This window comes from Pseudophryne corroboree, chromosome 10 (genome assembly GCF_028390025.1).
Source record: "Pseudophryne corroboree isolate aPseCor3 chromosome 10, aPseCor3.hap2, whole genome shotgun sequence".
Taxonomy (NCBI): Eukaryota; Metazoa; Chordata; class Amphibia; order Anura; family Myobatrachidae; genus Pseudophryne; species Pseudophryne corroboree.
Window position 1 is genome coordinate 192,060,923 of NC_086453.1, and position 19,667 is coordinate 192,080,589.

The 19,667-nt window shown below is 47.5% G+C and overlaps 1 protein-coding gene across 1 annotated transcript in view; it reads left to right on the forward strand.

Moving 5' to 3' along the window:
- The window catches only part of LOC134966335 (taste receptor type 1 member 2-like), a 65,340-nt gene extending 46,739 nt beyond the window's left edge, over window positions 1-18,601 (forward strand). Inside the window, exon 5 of the mRNA XM_063943005.1 lies at window positions 17,527-18,601. Coding sequence (XP_063799075.1) covers window positions 17,527-18,455 — 929 coding nt within the window. The 3' untranslated portion in view covers window positions 18,456-18,601. The remainder of the gene's footprint in view (window positions 1-17,526) is intronic.
- Window positions 18,602-19,667: the final 1,066 nt, after the last annotated feature.

Below are 19,667 nucleotides of genomic sequence, written 5' to 3' on the forward strand. Positions count from 1 at the left end.
CCCATACTTATAAGGGGAAATGTGATGTGGCCAAATTGACTAAAATAAAAATGTGAAAAAACACAGCAGTGTGCCCTGTGATAATCTTAACAGCTCAGGCTGGCGAGTTCACAGGGCAGCACTGCGATATGCACCCTTTTGCCCAGCTTTCTCTGCTGACCGGGGACCTGGCAGAGTGATCAGCTATGTGTGTCTGATGGACACACAAGCTGATCACAGTGTAAAAATAAAAAATAAAAAGCAAAAAAAAAAAAAAACCCCCAAAGCATGCTCACCTGTCCGGGGAGCCGGTGTCCGCTGCTTCGGTGAGCTCTGCCGGCCGCCGGGTCCCCCATATGCTGCGCTGTGACCCCGGTGCAGTAAAGTGATGCTGCAAAATGGCAGCGCACTTTACAGCACCGGGGGTCACAGCGCAGGAGAAGGACCCGGCGCCCGGCAGCCTCCTGAAGCAGCGCAGACCGGCTCCCTGGACAGGTGAGTATATTGATCTTCTGGGGGGAATCCAGGTGTGCGGGGGTAGTCACAATGGGGGGTCGACCGGGCAGCGGTGGTAGCGGCGATGTCGGCAGGGGCAGCACATGCGCAGCAGGACATCGGGGTATTTTTTACGAAAAATACCCTGATGATGCTGCGAAGAGGCATCGCAGGGACAGAGCTTGACCCGCAAGCTCTGTTCCGGCATGCGATAATTGATACATCCCTGCGATGTTATCAATTATCGCAGTGCGAGTTGGGGCGATTTTATCACCTGTCATCCGCATCCTGGATGCAGATGGTGATAAATAGGCCCCATAAACTGAGCAACTACAATGGTTCAGAAAATAAACTAGGACACTACTATGGGGCATAATAGTAACTATGGTTCAGAAAATGAACTAGGGATACTATTCAGTAAGGATTGTAAATTCTGCTAAACAGCAGAATTTACAATCCTTTTGCTTGCATGCTGGATGTCACATCCTGGGTCCCTGTGTACTCAGCTGGTGATTCCTGAGATGAGGTTACTGGATCAGAATGCCACAATAAACAAGGAGGATGAATATAGGACTTCCTCATATACCGCTAGAACCAAGTGTTGGCAAGACCTGCCCAGAGGGGCAGAGTCTAACCCACCAGAAGGTTTTCATCACTGACCCCCCCTCCTTTGGAGATTAGGGTTTCACTGCTTTTTACAGGCAGGTACCCTGGACAGGTACCCAGAAATAGCTGAGGAACCCTACAAAGATATAACTAGTGGTAGACTGATAATGAGAGAGTCTTTGATGAAGCTAACTCGCTGAGAAGATCTTGAAGGTAAATTAAATAGAAGTACTCCAATGACTGAATGGAGATTGAAGATACTGCAGACACAGAAGGAACTAGAAGAATAACTCAATATAATCGATAGCACTCAATACTTGAAGAAACAAAAAGTAATACACATGTAGGAATGCTCTGGGAAAGCACGTGCATGCCCTGGAGAAATATGTTTTACAGGCCCCTTCCTGTTCCCAGGAGACCTGCTTTATACCATTAGGTAGTATGCCACTGGAGGAAGGAGCCAGCTGAGGATACTAGCACTCCTAATGGTACACAGTCCGGTCAGCTGGCCAGGTAACATGGCTGCTGGATACAATGCACAGAGAAACCTAAATGCTGTACATAGGATCTTGCCAGCTACTCACACAAAGGAATTCCCACACAGGTGGTTTAATCAGAAGTGAGCAAAACAACACATGCTATAGCTGAAAGTTGAGAACTGCATGGCACTTTGCTGGACTGAGAGGCACTTTGCTGGACTGAGAGGTGGTCAGGTGGTAAGTTCCATAGAACACTTGTACAAGCATGAAATAGTCCAGGATCCTAACACTGGGGGCCGCCCATTGCAGGGCAAGGCCCCCAGTATGCAGCCCAGCGCCCCCACCCACTGTGATGGCGCTGAAATTGTGATCGCACTGCAACTTCAGCATGATCACTGAAATTCAGCATGGCTCCTGCCGACGCAGTCTGGATGCGATGGCAGGAGGCCTGCCACCATCTTTTTGATCAGAGCGGCTGCATGTGATGTCACGTAGCCACCCCAGTCACACCAATGCCATGCCCCCCTGTTCGGAAGCCACCACCCCATTTCCCTGCCGCCTCTGAATGAGCTGGCATTTGTGAGATGCTGGTGCTGCAGTTGGTGCTCCTGAAAGCAATGCATCTACCAAGTGGGCTGTCACAGTCATGCAGTCTTTAGTTTGCCCTGTTCCGCTTGTCCACATATCCGTCGTTAAGTGGACAGTGTGTTGTTTTGGATCTGTATTGGTTTTGCCAAAACCGCCCTTGTGGCTTTTTGTTTTTGTTTTTCTTTTTAATCATAAAAACAGCTAATATTACAGAATGTTGGCCTGTTTTGTTTCTACAGTATTATTAACATCAACATTCATTTCCACTCATTTGCGGTAAATTTTGACCACCTCACAGCTCACAATATTGTTTTCATCCACTTTAGGCCTAAAGTTTGCACCGAGGTAGCTGGATGACTAAGCTAGATGAAGGCAGTGGGGGTCACAAACATGTGGCACTTAAACTTCCAACATGGCACATGTTAGAGTGGCAGTGGCAGACAGGAAGGCAGATTAATAAACTATGCAAAAAAAAATCCAGTCAGCAATGCTTCAAACAGCACATAACATAAAGAAAACAGGTGCAAGATGGAATTGTCCTTGTCCCATCCACCCTCATGTTGTATATATTAAATAGGACATGCAAAGTTTAACAAACCAATAATTTCGGTGACAGGGACTGTCACTTGTGGCTGAAATTATTGGTTTGTTTGGGCCCCCACAAAACAAGCTGGCAAAGTGGTAATGGGCAGTGCACAAACTGGCTCTATATAGGCAAGATGTCATCAGCATCCGATTCCTCATACCCATCAGTGCTATCACTGAACTAATCATCAACCATTCTTTGCATGCTGACCGTATCATATGCAGTCACGGTAGACATGTCACTAAGTGTAGGCAGCTCCTTCAGTCCAGGCCAGATGTCAAAAGTTGTTCCTGACTGATGTGCATCATCACCAGTGGGCCTCTTAGGAATTTTTTTTTTTTCTGGCAGCTGCAGTTTGCTGGAGAAACTTAAAGAGGATACGTTCTGTGTTACATGCCACTTGAGCTGGCAATTTTCTCACAAACAGCTCTTTGCATCTCCTCAGATTTGGGTCCATCGGAAAGAAAGATACAACATTGGACTTAAACCTAGGATCAAGTATGGTCGCCAAAATATAGTGATCTGATTTCAAGAGACTGATGACCCTTGAATCCTGGCGAAACCAATGAAGGGCTTGATCTACAAGTCCTATATGCTTCGTGGAATTGCTTCCTTTTCAGCTCCTCCTTCAATTTGTCCATCTTTTTTTCTAAGAGTCTAATAAAAGGAATGACATGGCAGTGTCTGAACTAACTTCACATGTGACAACTTTGAAGGGTTTGAGAACCTTGCACAGCACGGAAATTATTCTCCACTGAGCTTGACTAAGGTGCATTCCTGCTCCTTTTCCTATGGTATAGGTCTATGTGTTGCTTTGGATGGCTTTTTGCTGCTTCTCCATCTGTTGTAGCATATAGAGGGTTGAATTCCACCTCGTTGCTACCTCCTTGCTTTGGCTGATGGCAGGGCAAATTCAACAGTTCTTGCAAGTGCTGCAATTTTCTACATGCACTTGCAGAATTGCGAAAATGTCCCGAAATTTTCCGGGGCCACGGGCAGCATCCACTGCACACCCCTGTCATTTAAAAAAATAAATACATTTGCACCACCAAGTTGATTGTGTGAGTAAAACATGGGAAGTATTGGAATTTACCCAGATGTAATGCTCTCACAATATTGGTGGCATTTTCAGATATCACAAATCCCGAGGAGAGTCCAAGTGCGGTAAGTGAGTTTCCCCAAGAGGTTGTCAGCTGTATGCCTCTTAATGAAACTGGTAAAACACAGAATAGCCTACCTCTGAATGAGCTGGCATTTGTGAGATGCTGCCGCTGCTGCTGTTGGTGCTGCTGAAGGCAATGTATTTACCCAGTGGGCTGTCACAGTCATGTAGTCTTTAGTTTGTTCTTTTCCGCTTGTCCACATATCTGTGGTTAAGTGGACAGTGGGTACAATGGCATTTCTGAGAACCCTAATAACATATTTTTATGTCCTTGCTTTTCTAGTGAAGTGAAATCTAGATAGGATTTGGTACTGGGGACACAGTACCTCCAATCAGTTGTCTAAATCCCACTGCACTAATGACAGATACGGGACGCACCTCAAATACCAGCATATTTGTTATAGCATCAGTTATCCACTGTGCAACTGGGTGACTGCTGTCATACTGGCTCCTCCTTGCAAAGGATTGTTTGACAGTCAATTGGTTTGTTAAACTACTACTACAAGTAGTCTTCCCGGTCCCGTTCTGGGATGAAGAGCACCTCACAGCAGCAGTAACAGCAGCAGTATGTGTAGTACTCAAGGATCTTTCGGAGGATTCCCGGATAGTGGAGTCAGTCATGCTTATGAAATTGGATGCAGAACTACTTCCGATCATGACTGAGGAAATTGAGGGTGACAAATATCCTTGTGTACTTCTACAGTGACAGCCTCAATTTCAATGTCAGCTTGTCGACTTGTGCTGCTCCTCCCAACACTTGTAGAGGGTGCGCAAATGGTGGAAGGAAAAGTCAGGCTCACACATGACACCCGGGAACACATTTGGACTCTCCTCAGGCATTGGTGGTATTTCTGAGCACAGAGTTGGCTACTGTGCCTTAACAAGTTTATTTTTTTTAACTATTCTACAGGGAGAAGGACTTACATCATCATTATGAGACCCAGAGCCTCCCATCATAAAACAAAGGCCTTTCCTTGCCACATGTGTAGTGAATTGTCATGAGCAGGGGTCCGAGGCTTGGCCATCCGGCTGCTGCCAGTGCCGCACGGCTGTGGAGGGACGCAGCGGGGCTGGCGGCGGTGATGGTGTGGCTTCTGGGGAACAGGAGATGTGGGACCTAGTGGGTAAAAGGGTGTGCTCCCATGTGTCTGCAGCACTTGAAGCCACTATCTGAGAGATCAAGGTTTCCTGTGACCAATGGCTGGGCTCTGTGGAACGCTCAGTCCAATGGGGGGCAGCATCATCTTACAAAAGGGTCAGCCCACTCTTACCTGCTGCCCATGCTTTATGGTGCTGTGCAGAGGCCCTGTGCAGAGGCTTTAGCTCTGAGCTCCCTCAGGAAATTCCCTGCTTTGTAGCATTCTCGCCACCTCCCACCACCCTTCGCCGGCGGCTTCTCGGTTCCATGGCTATAGCTGTCCGTCCTCTCGGCGGCCTCCATGGGTGCCCTGTGACTGTTGAGCGGCCTCTCGGACATCCGCAGTGTTCTTCAGCTCCAGCACTCATTCCTCAGTGTTCTCCAGCCTTGTCGTCCAAGTATACATTCTTTAGTCCACAAGTCTTTACTCTTCAGTGTCTTTCAGCCTCGTCTGCCAGGTATACATTCTTCAGTCCGCAAGTCTTTATTCTTCGGTGTCCTTCAGCCTCGTCTACCAAGTAAAAATTCTTCAATCTGCAAGTTTTCATTCTTCAGTCCTCCTCAGCCTTGCTTTCCAAGTCTTCATTCTTCCCTGACGGTGCTTCAACAGCACGGTTGGATCATAAACCTTCCAAAATCACAATTGGAACCCACAATGAGGTTTTCATTTCTGGGAATGATATTGGACACGGAAGCACAGAAAGTATTTCTACCGGTGGAAAAGGCTCTGGAGATCCAGAAGATGGTCAAACAAGTTTTGAAACCAGCACGCATATCGATTCATCAGTGCATCCGCCTGCTGGGGAAGATGGTAGCGGCCTACGAGGCTCTACAATTTGGCCGATTCCACGCCAGGGTGTTCCAATGGGACCTACTGGACAAGTGGTCAGGATCGTACCTACACATGCGCCGGAGGATAATCCTGTCAACAAAAGCCAGAATTTCACTCTTGTGGTGGCTTCAAAGTTCTCACCTCCTGGAGGGACGCAGGTTCGGGATTCAGACTTGGATCCTGGTAACCACAGATGCAAGCCTCCGAGGTTGGGGAGCAGTCACGCAAGGGGAAAGCTTCCAAGGAAGATGGTCAAGTCAAGAAGTACTCCTTCACATAAACATTCTGGAATTGAGAGCTGTGTACAACAGCCTTCATCAAGCGGCACACCTTCTTCAAGGTCGTCCCATACAGATCCAGTCAGACAATGTAACGGCAGACGCTTACGTAACCTGTCAGGGCGGAACAAAAAGCAGAGCGGCAATGGCAGAGGTGACAAAAAAAAATTCTCCTCTGGGCAGAAAGACATGCAAAAGCTCTGTCCGTAATTTTCATTCCGGGAGTGGACAACTGGGAAGCAGACTTCCTCAGCAGACACGATCTCCATCCAGGAGAATGGGGCCTCCACCCAGAAGTCTTTGCAGAGGTAGCAGGTTGTTGGGGCATTCCTCAAGTAGATATGATGGCATCACGTCTCAACAAGAAGCTTCAGAAATATTGTTCCAGTTCGAGAGACCCACTAGCAATAGCAGTAGATGCACTGGTGACCCAGTGGGTGTCTCAGTCGGTGTATCTGTTCCCTCCACTTCCACTAATACCAAAAGTTCTCAAGATCATCAGAAGAACAAGGGTTCGAGCAATTCTCATTGCTCCGGACTGGCCAAGGAGGGCTTGGTATCCAGATCTTCAGGAGTTACTACTGGAGGATCTTCGGCCTCTACCTCTTCGCGAGGACCTGCTTCAGCAGGGGCCGATGGTTCATCAAGACTTACCGCAGCTACGTTTGACGGCATGGCTGTTGAGCGCCAGATCCTAGCCCATAAGGGTATTCCCAATGAAGTAATTCCCACTCTTATTCTGGCCAGGAAGGAGGTAACGTCTAAACACTACCATCGTATTTGGAGAAAATATGTATCTTGGTGTGAATCCAAGAAGTCTCCTGTAGTGGAGTTTCAATTAGGACGTCTTCTCCTGTTTCTACAGGCGGGTGTGGATGCTGGCTTGAGATTAGGGTCTATCAGGGTCCAAATTTTCGGCCTTGTCCATTTTCTTTCAGAAACAGTTGGCTTCCCTTCCTGAGGTCCAACGTTCGTGAGGGGGGTTCTGCGCATCGAACCTCCCTTTGTGCCTCCTGCGGCGCCATGGGATCTTAATGTGGTGTTGCAGTTCCTTAAATCGGACTGGTTTGAGCCTCTGCAAGAGGTGGAGTTGAAGTTTCTCACTTGGAAAGTCGTCATGCTGGTGGCCTTGGCCTCAGGCAGATGAGTGTCTGAATTAGAGGCTCTGTCACACAAGAGTCCTTATTTGATTTTTCATTAAGATAGATCTGAACTGCGGATGCGTCAGCATTTTCTTCCAAAGGTTGTGTCTTCTTTCCATATTAACCAACCTGTGGTGGTGCCAGTGGCTTCTGACACCTCAGCCGTTTCAAAGTCCTTGGATGTCGTCAGAGCGTTGAGGACTTATGTTGCAAGAACGGCTCGGATAAGGAAAACAGAATCTTTGTTTGTCCTCTATGACCCCAACAAGATTGGGGGTCCTGCTTCTAAGCAGACTATTGCGCGCTGGATCAGAGGTACCATTCAGCACGCTTATTCCACGGCAGGATTGCCATTAATCTAGTTCGGTAAAGGCCCACTCTACAAGGAAAGTGGGTTCTTGGTGGACGTCTGCCCGGGGTGTCTCGGCGTTGCAAATTTGCCGAGCAGCTACTTGCTAAGTTTCACAGGTTTGACACCTTGGCTGCTGACGACCTTCAGTTTGGTCAGTCAGTTCTGCAGGAACATTAGCACTTTCCCGCCTGTACTGGGAGCTTTGGTACATCCCCATGGTACTAAAATGGACCCAGCATCCTCTAGGATGTAAGAGAAAATAGGATTTTAATTACCTACCGATAAATCCTTTTCTCGTAGTTTGTAGAGGATGCTGGGCGCCCGCCCGGTGCTCATTTTTCCTGCAGAATTACGTTTTGTCTTTTACACAGGGTCTCATGTGTTAAGATGTTCACAGCTTTTGCTGTTGCGATATGCATGCACTTTGGCATGGGTTATGTTGAAGGCCATGTTAGGCGGTATGTTTTGTAAGGTGTGAGCTGGTGTGAATCTCGCCACTAGTTTAATGTAAATTCTTCTCTTGAAGTTGTCCGTCTCCTCGGGCACAGTTCCTATACCGAGGTCTGGAGGAGGGCATAGAGGTAGGAGCCAGTTCACACTGTTGAAAAGTCTTAAAGTGCCAAAGGCTCCTGTGGAACCGTCTATACCACATGGCACTAAAATGGACCCCAGCATCCTCTACGGACTACGAGAAAAGGATTTACCGGAAGGTAATTAAAATCCTATGTTTTGCAGGTACCCCTATTGGATTCTACATGGACAAGTGGATGTGACCGGCATGGGATGTAGGTAAGTATGTGTGAGTGTGTAAGTGTGTTTAAATAAATTTTTACTTTCACGGTGTGTGTTGTGTTTTTATTTTTTTGTTGTAGAACTACAGGTTCCAGTGGGCCCGTTATTTTCACGCATGCTGGTACTTGAGGTTCTCCAAGTACCAGCAAGCGGGGGAGGCTTGCTGGGCCTTGTAGTTTCACAACAAAAAACAGTATTCTTTTTTTTACACACTTATGGCTATCAGCCCGGCACCCACTGCCCAGGGGTGCTGGGGACAGCCTCGGGCTTCACCCCTGGCCCTTGGGCACCTGGAGGGGGGGACCCCTTGTTTTAAGGGGTCCCCACTCCTCCAGGGAACCCCGTCCAGGGTGACTAGTTGCGGGGGTAATGCCACGGCTGCAGGGACCTACATAAATGTGTCCCCCGGCTGTGGCATTATGTCCCTGGCTAGTGGAGCCCGGTGCTGGTTTTTAAAAATACGGGGTACCCCTACATCTTTTGTCCCGCGTATTTTTTAAACCAGGACCGGACTAAGAGCCTGGTGCTGGTTGTCTAAATACAGGGAACCCCTGTCCAATTTTTTCCCCAGTATTTAAACAACCAGGACTGGATGAAAGAGCCCGAGGCTGGTTATACTTAGGAGGGGGGACCTCGCTCTTTTTTTTTTTTTTTTTTTTACCCATTCAGACCCTTCTCCATTAAGTTAATGGAAGCCCTGTACAACAAAATAGCATTCATGTCTTCCTCCCACTCCCTTCCCAATCCCAAACACTAATTTTATTTTATTTTTCTATAAAAATGTACAATATATCACAAGTATGATGAGCAGGCAGGCAGCGGGCATTGGCGGCATTGGAATGAGATGCAAATTAGTGGCGGAGGGCTGGGTCAGTTGATGGTAGGCGAATTTGTAAACCATTGGCGGTGGCAGCGGCATCGGCTCAGAGGCAGTAGCGGGCACTGGCTTGGCTGCGGTAGGGGTCATTGGCAGGATTCGCCGGACATTATGGCTGTAGTGCCTCACCAGCCACTGACCTCACCGCACGCCACTGGTGTGTGGGTATATATATATATATATATATATATATATATATATATATATATTTTTTTTTTACAGGTACACTATGGATTCTACTGGAGAAGGGGATGTGAATGGCGACGTGGGATGTACAGTAGGTAAGTGTGTATGTATGTGAGTGTGCAAGTGTGATTTATTAAAGTTATACTGTCACGGTGTGTGTGTATTGTCTTTATTTGAACATTTATTTTGTTGTGGAACTACAGGTACCAGGGGTGAGGTTATATATATACGAAATCTCAACAGCGGCACACAGGACATGATCACAGCGTCATTTAGATGAATATCAACGTTTCAAACCTTTAATGGTTTTTCGTCAGGATACATAATAAAACAATCAGAAGTGACTTACCTAAGTACCCGCCACCATACACGTGAGGGACCCGCTCGCCGGCGCCGCACGCAGCTTCCGGAGTCGGGCGCCCCCCTATGACGTCATCGCACCTCCGTGCGTTTGTTGTCATAGCAACATACACCATTGTGACAATACACTGGAAAAAATATATTATAAACAGACTTTCAACAAGTTGTTCCTTGAAAAGTATCAAACGCCTTAGTCCTAAGTGTCAGTTTGCACTAGGCTGATATAAAAAGATACAATGTTAGTTAATCACTTGACATAAAAGGTTAAGGCGATTGCTCAAACTTATAATACAGCCATAGAGCAGAACATAATCATAATGCAATATATATACCACAATATAGCTGCTGCATTTAGAAGATGACTTAATAAGGATCCATTTATAGGGCTCTCATATTAAAATAAACAATACCTTAATAATTAATTAAAGCAAGATAACGGGAGCATTTTATTTAGGCCCCTTGGCGCTATTACATCTAGTTTATTGATCCAAAAAGATTCTTTCCTAAGGAGTAATTTACCCCGGTCGCCCCCTCTACGTAAGGGCGGGACATGTATATATATATATATATATACACATGTTGATATTGGGATCCCGGCGGTCAGGATGCAAAATACAGACAGCATTATCCTAATGTTTAAACTACTGACACCTGCTAATTTTAAAAGCTAACACTGATCCCAAAACACCCTAACCCTAATACACCTTTCCCGCAGCCTAAACTTACCCCCCTCCACTTACCCCCTGCAGCCTAATCCCAAACCCTCCCTGGTGGTGCGTAACCCTCCCCGCAGCCTAACCCTAACCTTTACTCCCCCACGGCCTAACCCTAACCCACCCTCGCGGCATATCCCTAACCTTCCCTCCCCTGCAACGTAACTCTAACCCTCCCTCCCCCGCAGCCTAACCCAAACCCTCCCTCCCCGCAGTCTAACCCTAACCTTCCCAGGGGTGCCTAACCCTATCCCTCCCTCCTCGCAATGTAACCATAACCCTCCACCTGTAGGGTAACCTAAAGTCACCCATCACCCCCCCAGCTTACCTTTATATAAATAGATATAGATAAAGGAGAAAAAAGGCACTGTACTCATATAAAAATTACACACAGAATGATAACAATGCACATATGCACAGAGCAGTACATACATTCCCATCAATGTAATGAGAGAGAGATCTAAGCCCACGCATTGCCTCACATTTGCCGGGTACCTACCCCCATCTTTCGCTGGCAGTGCTCTCTCTTGGTCTCTGTGTAGCCCCGCCTCTCTCTACATGCAGCGCTGCAGCAGTCCCCAACCATGAGATGTGAGGCAGAGCTGTTGCTGCCTCACGTCTCGTTTCTCCCTGCAGTTCCAGAGAGATCTGTGAAACTGGACAGTTTTAACTATATAAATTATTACGTTAGTACAAAGAAGATGTTTGTTATAGATATCTTCTTTGTATTATTCTAATCATTTTTATAGTTAAAACTCTGGAGTATTGACAGGGTGATGCCTCCCCTGACTGCACGTCCCTGGGTTTTCCAAGTACCAGCATGCGGGAGAGGCTTGCTAGGACTTGTATTTCTACAACAAAAGACAATATTAACTTCTGTTTTTTACACAAAAGCTATAAAGCCGCCACCCACAGCCCAGTGGTGGCGGCCATAGCCCTGGGCTTCAGCTCTGGCCCTTGGGTGCCTACAGGAGGGACCCCTTTATTGGGGGGGTCCCCAGTGCCCCCCGGTGAACCCTGGCCAGGGTTGACTAGTTGTGGGGGGAGATGATGCGGCCGCAGCAACCTGTATTTAAAGTGTCCCCTGGCTGCGGCATTACCTACCTGGCTAGTGGAGCCTGGTGCTGGTTCCAAAAATACAGAGGACCCATACGTCTCCCCCCCCCCCCCCATATTTTTGGAACCAGGACTGGTCCAAGAGCCCGGCGGTGGTTGTTAAAATACTGGGAATGCCTACACATTTTTTGCCCTGTATTTTAGCAACCAGTTCTGGTTCAAAGAGCCCAAGGCTGGTTATGCTTCTGGAGGGGACCTGCACTTTTTCTTCTTTTTTAACTATTTAAACACTTTACAGGCAAGCATGCACGGATCTCACTGATATTGGGTTAATTGAATAAACACTGGAGTAGAGCCACCTGGATGGATGGACAGCGCACCCCTGGACTGATACAGCAGACAGAGCACCCCTGGACTGATACACCAGCCCTACTTCAGCCATACAACACAGTACTGAGATGTACACATCACTCCCATCACTACTATGTCTCCTACTCCTGCTGCACTTTCAATTTGCTTCAGCAACAATTCCTCATCAGACACATTAATATTGACTTTTTTTCATTCCAGTACATGAAGGGACTCTTTGACATGCCTACTTTTACAGTTTCGTGAAAGTAATCCTCCATCAGTCTTTGGATGGTGACTGTAACATATGGAGTTACGATGGGTGGTATTCATGTGACCGCCGGTCAGCTGACCGACAGTCACATGACCTCCTCCGTGAGCCCGACGGCTCACTATCCCGATGGTCGGCATGCCGACCAACAGGGACTATTTCCACTCGTGGGTGTCCACGACACCCATAGAGGTGGAATAGAACCCGTGGCGACCGCAGGTCGCCACCGAGCCCGCAAGGGGCTTGCTGCACTCGCCCCTCCCCGCCGGGATCCCGGCGTCGGTATGCTGCCGGGATCCCGGTGTCGGTAAGGTGACCGCCGGTCACCAGTACTACACCCGTTACGATAGAGGTGTCACTAATACTGGGAAATTCATCTAGACCTGACCAGTTGTCAAAATGTTGTTTGGACTGTCCTGCTCCCCACTAGGTCTTTTGGGAAAATTTAGTTTTTTCCTGGCTATTTTGGAAGAAATTGAAGGAGGAGGTGTCACTTGAGCTGCCAACTTGCTCACCAGGAGCTCTTTACATCTCTTAAGATCTGTGTCAGTTGGAAAGAAAGACACAGCATACGACTTGAACCTAGGATCCAGCACGGTTACCAAAATGTAGTGATCTGATTTCAAGATATTGGTAACCCTTGGATCCAGGCGGAGCGAAAAAAGGACTTGATCTACAAGTATGGCATATTTTGTGGATTCACCTTGTTTTAGCTCCTCCTTCAATTTCTCCAGTTGTTTTTCTAAAAGCCTAATTAGAGGAACCATCTGGCTCAAGCTAGCTGTGTCAGAACTCACTTCACAGATGGCTACTTTGAAGGGTTTGAGCACCTTGCACAAGACAGAAAGTAATTTCCACAGTACTGGGTACATACCACCCCCATCCTCTCCCAAAGTCATGGCTTGTTGTATAGCTACTGTATGAATGGCTTTCTGCTGTTCCTCCATCCGCTGAAGCATATAAAGAGTGGAGTTCCACCTTGTCACCACCTCTTGCTTCAGAGGATGGAAGGGCAGATTAAACTCTTCTTGCAGGTGCTGCATCCTGTTTTGGAATACCGAAAATGCCCCGAAATCTTTCTGGCCACCGACAGCATCTCTTGCATGCCCCTGCCATTTAAAAAAAAAAACTCTGAACCACCAAGTAGCTTGTGTGAGCAAAACAGGGAATGTGTTGGAATTTACCCAGCTGTAATGCTTTCATGATATTTGTTTCATTATCCGAATTTACAAATCCTGAGAAGAGTCTAAGTGGTGTACGCCATGTCGGTATCACATCCCTTAGTTTTTCTAAGAGGTTGTCAGAGGTGTGCCTCTTCGTAAAGCCGGTGATACACAGAGTAGCCTGCCTCTGAATGAGATGGCAATGTTTCCTAGATAGTGTTGCTGCTGCTAAAGGTGATTCAACCACCCAGTAGGCTGTCACAGTCATACAATCTTTAGTTTGCCCACTCTCGCTTGTCCACATATATGTGGTTAAGTGGACACTGGCTACAATGGCATTTTTTAGGCCATGAATGAGGTTTTTCTTAACGTCCTGGTTTATCCAAAGTATGGCTTTTCTGGTAAAATGGAACCGAGATGGAATTTGGTACTGGGGACACGCGGCCTCAATTAACTGCGTAAAACCCACTGAATTGATGGCAGATATTGGATGCAGATCTAATACTATTCAAGCAGTCATGGCGTCAGTGATCCGCTGTGCGACTGGGTGAGAACTGACATACTTGTTTCTCCAAAAATGCTTGGCAAGAACAGTCAATTGTTTTTGGGTAATACTACTAGTACTAGCAATTTTCTTGGTCCACTTCTGGGATGATGAACTACCCCTAGCAGCAGCAGCAGCAGAACCAGCATCAGCAGGCCTTGTGCACAAGGATTCTTCTGTGGAATCCTGGAAAGGCAAGGATTCACCTAGTATTTAACAAATTGGTTTCAGGACCATCTCCGGTCATTACTGAGGATATTGAGGTTCAGGATTTGTTGGTGGTGGAGATCGTAGGTGCTGGGTTCTAGTGGAGAGAAGGGAGACATTTGCTGCCGGACTGCTTGTTGTTATTTTTTAGCACCAGTTTCTGACACCCTACACCTGCCATGAGCCCGCTGCAGATGATGTAATAGGGTGCAGGTTCCTAAATGCTTATCGTCCCTACCTCTACTTATTTTGTTTCCACAAAGGCTACAGATGGCTTAGCAAATGTTGTCAGGATTTGTGTGAAAATAATTCCACACATCATAGATGGATTTGTTGTTCCTATGCCCAGGCATGACAATGGCTGTCTGATCATGGCCAACAGATTCTTCCACTTGTGCCTGACTTATACACACAGCATCCTCATTCTCATCCTCAACATCCTCATTAGTGCCATCATCCCCCTCATCCTTTTGTAACTCCACTGTGGCATCTTCAATACCTAGGTCACCAGCAATACTTATGCTGCTCATCTCCACACATACAGAGGGAGCAGTAACGGAGGAAGGCAGCTTCTCTGAGAGGTTAGGCTCACACATAGGACTTGAGAACGCACTTGGACTCAGGGATTTGTGTAATTTCAGTTTCTGAACGCACAGTTTGTTTTGCTGCCTTAGTGGTTTTCAGTTTTTTTACACCTCTAAAGTATGAGTGACAAGGTCTTTCTTAGTCATGAGAGGCAGAAGATGCCTCACTAACAGTTGCAGAATCACCAGTCATAAATATAGGCCAAGCCTTGAGTCTTTCCTTGCCACTTCGTGATATGAATGGCATTTTGGCAAATTTAAGTTTTTCTGCAGAAACCAACTTTCTTTTTCTTACTGCTTGAGGTCTTTTTTTCTTTATCAGCTGTGTAAACGCTCTATGCCCTTGAGCATCAGGGTTAATACTAGATGACATTAAATTGGCATCATGACTGGTGGCAGCAGCTGGAGCGCTAGTATTTGGTTCTGTAAACTGAATGTTATCCATTTTTCAATTCACAGATCACAATTCACAAATCAAGTGTAAAAAGCAAAGAATGTTTCTAAATTTTTTGGCGACGCAGCTTGTCCCACACTGCGTGGAGGCAGACCGCTTTCACACACGGTACTATACAACTCTGGTGTACTGGGGTGCAGTGCACACAACAGACAATTTTTTTTTTTTGGGGGGGGGACGCAGCTCGTCCCACACTGCATGGAGTCAGACCTCTTTCACGCACGCACTGTGAACACAGAGGGTGGGGCCTGCGTAGTCACTGCAGTACAACTGTGATGGACTTAGGGGACTGGTCACTGGGCACAGTGACAGCACCACAGCCCCTTTCATAGACAGTGACAGCACCAAAAAACCCACTAGATGTGCTGAACATAATGACTGACAGCACCTTAGATGTACACTACTAACTGACAGCCTCTTATGTACACTACTACACTGACTGACACAGCCCCGGGCCTTTATACCACTGACTGACACAGCCCCGGGCCGTTACGTTATACCACTGACTGACACAGCCCCGGGCCTTTATACCACTGACTGACACAGCCCCGGGCCGTTACGTTGTACCACTGACTGACACAGCCCGGGCCGTTATACCACTGACTGACACAGCCCCACAGACAGCCCCTGATGGACACTCTGACAGCCCCACAGCACAGCCCCTGATGGACACTCTGAATGACAGGCCCACAGCACAGCCCCTGATGGACACTCTGAATTACAGGCCCACAGCACAGCCCCTGATGGACACTCTGACAGCCTGCCTTAAAAGGACAAAGACTGACAGCACACAACAGCAGAGCTCCCTGCAGCGTAGAAGCATGTAGGGAAATGGCACCGAGCCGCGGGACACCAAGCCTTTATAGCAGGGGTGGGGAACCTCCGGCCCGCGGCCCGTATACGGCCCACGAAGCCGTTTGGTCCGGCCCACCAGCTTGTGTCAGTGAGACACGCTGCCGCTCAGTCCAGCGGCATCGTGTCTCAGCTGTCAGAACAGGGAGACAGGGAGGAGAGCGCGGCTGTCGAGTGGGAGCGGTGGCGTGTAGTACTGCAATCCAGCCGCCGGTCCGTGAGCCAATCAGAGCTCGCGGACCGGCAGCCAATCAGGAGCCGCGGCTGCCGGTCCGCGAGCTCTGATTGGCTCTCGAACCGGCGGCTGTTTTGAAGTACTACACGCCGCCGCTCCCACCCGACAGCCGCGCTCTCCTCCGTGTCCCACGGTAAGCAGCACGGAGGGGAGAGGGAAGGGGGGAGGGCATCTGTATACCTGGCACTGTGGAGGCATCTGTATACCTGGCACTGTGGGGGGCATCTGTATACCTGGCACTGTGGGGGCATCTGTATACCTGGCACTGTGGGGGCATCTGTATACCTGGCACTGTGAGGGGCATTTGTATACCTGGCACTGTGAGGGTCATTTGTATACCTGGCACTGTGAGGGGCATTTGTATACCTGGCACTGTGGGGGCATCTGTATAACTGGCACTGTGAGGGGCATTTGTATACCTGGCACTGTGGGGGCATCTGTATACCTGGCACTGTGGGGACATCTGTATACCTGGCACTGTGGGGGCATCTGTATACCTGGCATTGTGGGGACATCTGTATACCTGGCACTGTGAGGGGCATTTGTATACCTGGCACTGTGGGGGCATCTGTATACCAGGCACTGTGGGGACATCTGTATACCTGGCACTGTGAGGGGCATTTGTATACCTGGCACTGTGAGGGGCATTTGTATACCTGGCACTGTGAGGGGCATTTGTATACCTGGCACTGTGGGGGCAATTGTGGATCTGGCACCGCACTATTGGGGGCATATGTGTATAACGTCCCATTTTAACTGGCCACACCCATTTTTTGGGCGCGTGCGCGCCTCCGTCGCGCACACACAGTACCTCTAAGGGGCAGACCTGCTGGGGGGCAGGGTCATTTTTTAAGTTGAGAATTTTTGTATGGCCCCCGAAGGATTTTCTAAATATCCAAATGGCCCTCGGTAGAAAAAAGGTTCCCCACCCCTGCTTTATAGACTCAAAGTCTTGCGAGAATCTGATGCGGGATAATGACGTTCAGCCTCTTCCGCGATTCCGAGCCTGGAGGGAACTTTGCAAGCCAGGCTCGCGAACGGCTCGGCGGGCTGTGTTCGGAACGGTTCGGATTCCTGGGAATCTGAACCGCTCATCTCTACTTTAATATGTAACTTACCACAACATTTACGTTTAGAATCTTATTGGTTGCACTGTTCATAATCTGCTTTACATAATGGCATATGTCGGAACAGTAACTGTATAGGAAATCAAATGAACAGCTGTAATGTAAATTCTTCTCTTTTAGGCACCTGTGAGAACTGCAGCACAGAGCAATGGTCCACAGAGGGAAGTACCTCCTGCTTTAATAAAGCCAAACGCTTTTTGACTTGGAAGGATAGTATGACCATACCTTTATTTGTGGTCACAATCTTGGGGATGCTGCTAAACATTGGGGTCATGGTGACTTTTACTGTACACTTATCAAGCCCTGTGGTAAAAGCTGCAGGTGGAAGAATGTGTTTCCTTATGCTGATATCACTGACTGTGGCCTATATCAGCATATTGGCCTACCTGGGAGAACCAAATATAATAAAATGTATAGTAAGGCTTCCTATATACAGTATCGCACTCACAATCTGCTTTGCATATATTTCAATACGTTCCTTTCAGATAGTCTGTATATTTAAGATGTCTTCAAAGCTGCCAGCCACCTACGATTACTGGGTGAAGCAGAATGGGCAGTATATATGTCTAGCAATCATTTCTGGTGTTCAGGTCCTTATCTCTTGTGTCTGGATCATCATTAACCCTCCTACAGCTACCACCAAAGAGCTGAGTTCAGAAGAAGTCCTTATGGAGTGCAGCCAGTTTGGATCAGTCTATAATATCTTACAGTATAGTTACAATGCCCTTCTCAGTCTTCTCTGTTTTACATTTGCATACATGGGCAAAGAGCTGCCCAAAAACTACAGTGAAGCTAAGTGCATCACATTTTCTATGTTGATTTATTTTGCTGTCTGCATCTCCTTCTTTACGGCTCAACTCATTGACATAGGGGAATATGTCACTCCAGTCTATGCAGGTCTGGCTCTGCTCAGCCTTATGGGAGTCACAGCAGGTTATTTCTTCCCAAAATGCTACATCATTTTTTGCCGTCCTCAGTTTAACACCACAAAGCACTTCCAAACAACAATCCAGTCCTACACCAAGAGAGGAAGTGGGAGCACAAGGTAATTCCAAGACAGTCACACTGTGGTGGCTATATTCCATTTCTACACAATTATTTGTTGCCTATGCTTAAAAATGTAGGAATATTGGAATAAAAATGTGGGTATTTTCAGAAGATAAAAAGTTTGTGTAGTTGTGATCTCTGTGATAAATTAGCCGTGGAAGTGAGAATTTCTAATGGTGGGAATCTGTCATAATAAAAGTCATAAAAAAGACCACCAAAATGTATGTACTGAAATCCACAGTTATGGTAATGGTGTTTAGCCAACTGCATATTACAATGAACTTCAGAAATCTCAATATTTGGTCTACTCATGAAAGATACATGAGCTTTACTTCAAGTAGAGCAGGACCAGTTTTAGACCAAGTATAACCCCGGATGAAAAAAGTCCCTTTATTGCCCCCTTAAGAATTTTTAAATCTATACTGTTTTTTGTATGTACAAAATAAAACTACACCTAACCCATGTTGTGGTTTCTCTGCAATGGGGAGCTTCTGAATACATTGATCTTCCCTGTGCAGACAGTGACTTCAGTTGGTATTCACTATTCATGTAGGAGATCACATGGTCTGGAGGATGCCTATCTATGTAGGAATAGAACCAATGTCATCATCATACAACAAATGTTCAGCCAGACTAATGTCCCCTGTGCAGAGCTGGATTAAGGGGGGGGGGGGAGGCCCTGGGGGTAAGTACCCCGGGCCCCCCTGTGTAAAAGGGCCCCAACCACAGACCGGATCCTTCTTACCAATCCGATTTGCGGCGCTGTGCTCTCGGCTACCCACTGCACTGGCGCCGGACGCGGCATAGCTGATGACACCGCAGGGCAGCTGAGCCGTTGTTGTACACTGCTAAGCACCGATGCCGCATAGCTGGTGGTACACGGCGCACACAGGGCAGCTGAGCAATGGCTCAGCTGTCCAATAATGTGTGAAAAAGCAGCCTGCGGCTCAGTCATTGGCTGGGCACACAGGCTGAAGGGAATATGGAGGAAGGATGCTTGAGTGGGGACTCTGGTCTCTGGAGCCAGCGCCCAGCGGAGCTTGCTTGTGTTTGCTGCTTGGACAAGAAACAGCAGTGTTACAACAGCCTGCCAGCCCAGTAAAAAAAGTAAGGCTGTCTGTATTTAAATTTTAAGTTCTGGGTCATCATATGTCATACTCTATCTATCTATCTATCTATCTAATTGCCCCGGTGCCCTTTGATATAGACGGATA